This window comes from Sphaerodactylus townsendi, linkage group LG02 (genome assembly GCF_021028975.2).
Source record: "Sphaerodactylus townsendi isolate TG3544 linkage group LG02, MPM_Stown_v2.3, whole genome shotgun sequence".
In the NCBI taxonomy this organism is placed as follows: Eukaryota; Metazoa; Chordata; class Lepidosauria; order Squamata; family Sphaerodactylidae; genus Sphaerodactylus; species Sphaerodactylus townsendi.
The window spans coordinates 176,311,702-176,316,480 of NC_059426.1; the positions used below are offsets into that span (position 1 = coordinate 176,311,702).

The window sequence follows — 4,779 nt, forward strand, 5'->3', positions numbered from 1 at the left end:
GTGATACTAGACACAGTGTGTAGCACGCTTCTCTTTTTGATACTGGACACAGTGTTTAACACGCTTCTTTCCGTGACACACCTCTGAAGATGCCAGCCACAGAGACAGGAGAAACGTTAGGAACAAGATCTACTAGACCACAGCCACACCGCCCAAAAAGCCCACAACAACCAGTTGAGCCCGGCCATAAACGCACATGTCACAAGGTGAAATCACACAAAGACATGAACTTCCTCAGTTTTGTAATAAAGATTTATTTGATACCCTCTTTGTTTGGAGTGACCTTAAGAGTTGTCAAGCTGAATATGGTGAGACACAATTTCTCGCGCACACATCCATTCTGTATGGGAGTTGCTGCCTTCTGATCTTCAGGTATAATCAATGATTTAAGAGGTGCCCTTTCTTAGACCCCAACCTGAAAATAGTCATTTTATTCATCCGCAAACGCCTCTGAGGGCAGGGAAGCCAGCCAAGCCTAGATGCTGAGCCTTCCAAGAAAATCCAGTAAGAGGGTTGCTGAGTTCCACGTGGGGCCTGGAGTTCTCCTGGAATTACAGCTGATTTCCAGACTTCAGAGCTCAGTTCCCCTGGAGAAAAGGGTAGCTTCAGAGATGGGGCATCATGACATCTATGTATGAAACCGGTGTCCCATTGCTGGTCACTTGAACTCTGCAAAAAGCAGCAGGCCTCTTTTGGCTTTGATGATTAAAAATGGGCATGGAGGAAGGGAACTTCTTCCTCAATCAATCAGAAACCTTTATTAGGCAAACCATCATTGATCAAAATTACACCCACCAGTCATCGGACAAGGTGACTCCCCTGTGAGAGGAAGAGAGGGGCAGAGCCTGCTGGTGAGGTCACGCCTCCTGGTATCAGCCTCCTGCCCACCATGCGCAGAAGGCCCAGTTCTCCCTCTGGCACTGGGGTTTAAGTGAGAGGAACATCTTTTTGCCAGGCAAGTGAGTTGCAGACCCCCAAGTACCACAACAGAGAGAAACACAAGGGTGCTCTCACAGGAGGCCTGAGCTCAGGTCCTAGTAAGGCCCTAGTAAGTATTTTGGCTTATGCAGCCAGCTGCATGGACTTTGCAACCGCTGGCTGAAGCCAGAGAGGCACTCCAAGAAGCAGATCCTGGACCTGGTGATCCTGGAGCAGTTCCTGACCATCCTGCCCCGAGAAATGCAGCGCTGGGTTAGAGGATGCTGTCCGGAGACCAGTTGCCAAGCGGTGGCCCTGGCAGAGGGCTTCCTCCTGAGTCAAGCCGAGGAGAAGAGGCAGGCAGAACAGGTGAGGGCTTTTCTTTCCACTTCTCCTAGGGAATTTCTCAACTCTCCAAGTAATTCCCCAGGGTTGAAGAAAAACTCTGCTAGGTCTGCTAATAGATAGGGGCAGAGTCTGGGAGTGGGGCAGGATGCATTCCTCAGTGTCTTCCATTCCGTCTCTTACCTGTCTCCCTCGCTGTTCCTTCAGAGGTGGGGTCCATCCGTGAAGATGGAAACTAAGTTCTCTGAGAGGGAAAGAGCTCCGCTAGAGGAAGGGCATCCTGCCCATTACCAAGAACGTGCCCAATATGCCCTCTCACGTGGTAAGGACTCCTTGTTCCAGGACGGGATTGAAATACCTGGTGAATTTGATGGGAAGAGAGTTCTGTTCAGGAAAAAAGTGAAATGCTTCACCACGCAACTTGTGACACTCATTGTTCAGCAGGTGTGATGCCCATAAAAGAGGATGAGACAAATTCATGGAAGCAGTTCCACACATGGGTTACAATATTCACGTCACTCCTTTTCAAATTAGTCGGACTCAAGGTGGCTCAGAAGAAAAGAATAGATACCTCAGCCAAGCTCTTCTGCCTTGTGAATAAGCAGAGCCTCTCTCACAACTTGCCAGAAAGTTTTACAGATCTGATACAGCAAGTTCTCAAGATCTTTTAAATTGTATATTAATGTATACTTTAATGGACAGCAGCAAGAGAGCCACTGAAGTGTTTTGTCTGTGGATGGAACTTTAATGAAAGATCAGATTTCCTTATGTGGGTGCTAACAAGATCCCTCTTTTTATTCCAGCAAGAGATGACCAGTGGAGTGAGGGCAACGAGCAAGTTCATGAGCTATTGCCAGAGAAAGAGAAGAATGGAGATTTGAAAGTTCTGGAATCAAGGCAAACCAGAAAAGCGGACAGGAAGTCACATGGCTGAGAAGAGGGATGAATCCATTCCTGACCAAGGACAGGATTGCCATAAAGTAATCCACAAAGTAGAGGAAACATGTAAGTGCGTGGAGTGTAGAATGAACTTCTCAGATCACAGCCAATATGAAATCCATTTGCAAATACACAGTGGAAAGAAGTCACATCAATGTCTGGAGTGTGACATGACTTTCCTTAGCAGGGCAAAGCTCCTGAGGCATCAAAGGACACATCAAACAGAGAAACTTTATAGTTCCTCAGAGTGTGGCAAGAGCTTGTCACAAAAATCAGATTTTTTTCAACACCAAAGGACTCGTTCAGGAAAGAAGGCATTAATCTACTTAGAGAGGAAACAGACCTTTTCTGGTAGAAGAAAGGGTAATGTACATATTCCAAAACACAGCATAATGGGAGCACAAAAATGCTTTCAGTGCGGAAAGTTCTTCAGCTGCAGATCAAAGCTCCTTGTGCACCAAAGAACCCACACAGGAGACAAACCTTTTGAATGCATAGACTGTGGAATGAGATTCAGTCAGAGAGGCAATCTCCAACAGCATCAAAGAACTCATACAAGTGAGAGACCGTTTGAATGCCCAGAGTGTGGAAAGAGATTCAGTAACAGTACCATTCTCCAACGACATCATATAACTCACACAAATGAGAGACCTTTTGAATGTTCAGTGTGTGGAAAGAGATTCAGTCGGCGTTGCAATCTTCAACTGCATCAAAGAACTCACACTAATGAGAGACCTTTTGAATGCTCAGAGTGTGGAAAGAGATTCAATCATAGTACCAATCTTCAAACTCATGAAAGAACTCACACAAATGAGAGACCTTTTGAATGCCCTGAATGTGGAAAGAGATTCAATGTTAGTAGCAGTCTACAACGACATCAAGGAACTCACACAAATGAGAGACCTTTTGAATGCTTCGAGTGTGGAAAGCGATTCAGTCAGAGTAGGTATCTTCAAAAGCATGAAAGAACTCACACAAATGAGAGACCTTTTGAATGTTCCGATTGTGGAAAGAGATTCAGTCAGAGTAGGTATCTTCAAAACCATCAAAGAACTCACACAAAGGAGAGACTTTTTGAATGATCTGAAAAGAAATTCAGTCATAGTGGTGCTCATCAACAACATCCAAGAACACAGGGGAGAACCCTTACATTTGCTTTGAATGTTGAAAGAGATTTATTCAGAGGGGCGCTGTTCAACAGCATCAAAAGATCCAAACGGGAGACACCTTTTGAGTGCTTAGAGTATGGAAAGAAATTTAGCCAGTCTAGCAATCTGGCCCGACACCTAAGAACTCAGACACAGAGAAGACCTTTTCGAGTGCTCACTGTAATGTAATGTTTTCTCCTCAGATGGGGCACCCCAATTTGATCCACCATCTTCTCCTGGTTTTTTTTAAGAGCACCCCATTGAAATTCTGAAGTACAATGTAGAAAATGTTCCATCAGAGAGGCATGAGGTCACCAGGGCTTTCATGTGAAAGAAGGTTTGGTCACATAAGCTATCCTTAGCAGAGTTGAATAATGCACATGTTGGGAATAAGAGCTCCTGGTAGTTGGAAATTATCCCTATTCATAGTTAGCAGAGTGCACGGGTGGCTTAAACAGCACAGCAGAAGCCTTACCTCGTGTGCATTTGTGTGATGGATCCCAACGTGCGGCAAGCTTACACAAAAGAAAGTCTGAGTCAGTTGTAGTTTCTAATCTAATAAAAAGAGTATTTATTAGTGAACTCCATTCTGGATGGATAGGTAGGTAGGTAGGTAGGTAGGAAGGAAGGAAGGAAGGAAGGAAGGAAGGAAGGAAGGAAGGAAGGATAGGTAGAAGGTAGGTAGAAGGTAGGTAGATTGGTTCACTATGCTATCCTAATCTAGCTGGATGGGGATGGATGCACGGAGCACCCATCCACCCTCTAGGCATGGTTGAAAGAAGAAGATGGTGGGGGGGTCGAGGAAGGAGCCGGAAGGAAGGAAGTCCCTGAGAATATCAGTCTAACATCAAAGGGATAGCTCCAGCATGATAGAGTAAAGATGTCAGTTCTTAGGTCCCTATCTAGCCACTGGCTATCTATAGTAAAAACCCCTCTATAGGATGAGGCAGAAACAGCGTAACAGCATAAAGTCATTCTCTTCCAACAACACACAGCAGACTTGTTAAGAAAGTTACTTCTTTTATATAGAGTCAAAAAGAGGTAAAGCAGGCTACAAAAACATAGGTCCCTTCCGCACACGCAAAATAATGCTTTTTCAAACCACTTTCACAACTGTTTGCAAGTGGATTTTGCCATTCCGCACAGCTTCAAAGAGCACTGAAAGCAGTTTGAAAGTACATTATTCTGCATGTGCGGAATGAGCCATATCTACAAAAGAAAGCAGTAAAAAGCTTAAATGCACAAGCACTGGCATAAAACATACTCAGCAATATCACGAAGGTAGAATCAGATACAGTAACGTACATGAATAGAGAGAGAATGTAGAAGCCAAGTCCCAATTAAGCAGCAGGTAAAGGTCACTCCAATTAGGCAGCTGCTCAACATTAACCCAAGGACGCAAGTGGTGTTGCTCCTACAAAACTTACAT

At 44.7% G+C, this 4,779-nt stretch overlaps 1 protein-coding gene across 4 annotated transcripts in view; it reads left to right on the plus strand.

Annotated features, from left to right (window-relative positions):
- The window catches only part of LOC125427066 (gastrula zinc finger protein XlCGF7.1-like), a 6,159-nt gene extending 2,232 nt beyond the window's left edge, over positions 1-3,927 (plus strand). For 2 of the 4 annotated variants that reach the window (XM_048486063.1, XM_048486064.1), the window contains one exon: positions 2,067-3,927. In XM_048486063.1, the coding sequence (XP_048342020.1) occupies positions 2,190-3,284 (1,095 nt within the window). In that variant the 5' untranslated portion in view covers positions 2,067-2,189 and the 3' untranslated portion in view covers positions 3,285-3,927. Of the gene's footprint in view, positions 1-1,072; positions 1,288-2,066 lie in introns of those variants that run through there. The other 2 variants (XM_048486066.1, XM_048486065.1) reach the window with 2 other exon arrangements.
- The last annotated feature ends 852 nt before the right edge of the window (positions 3,928-4,779 follow it).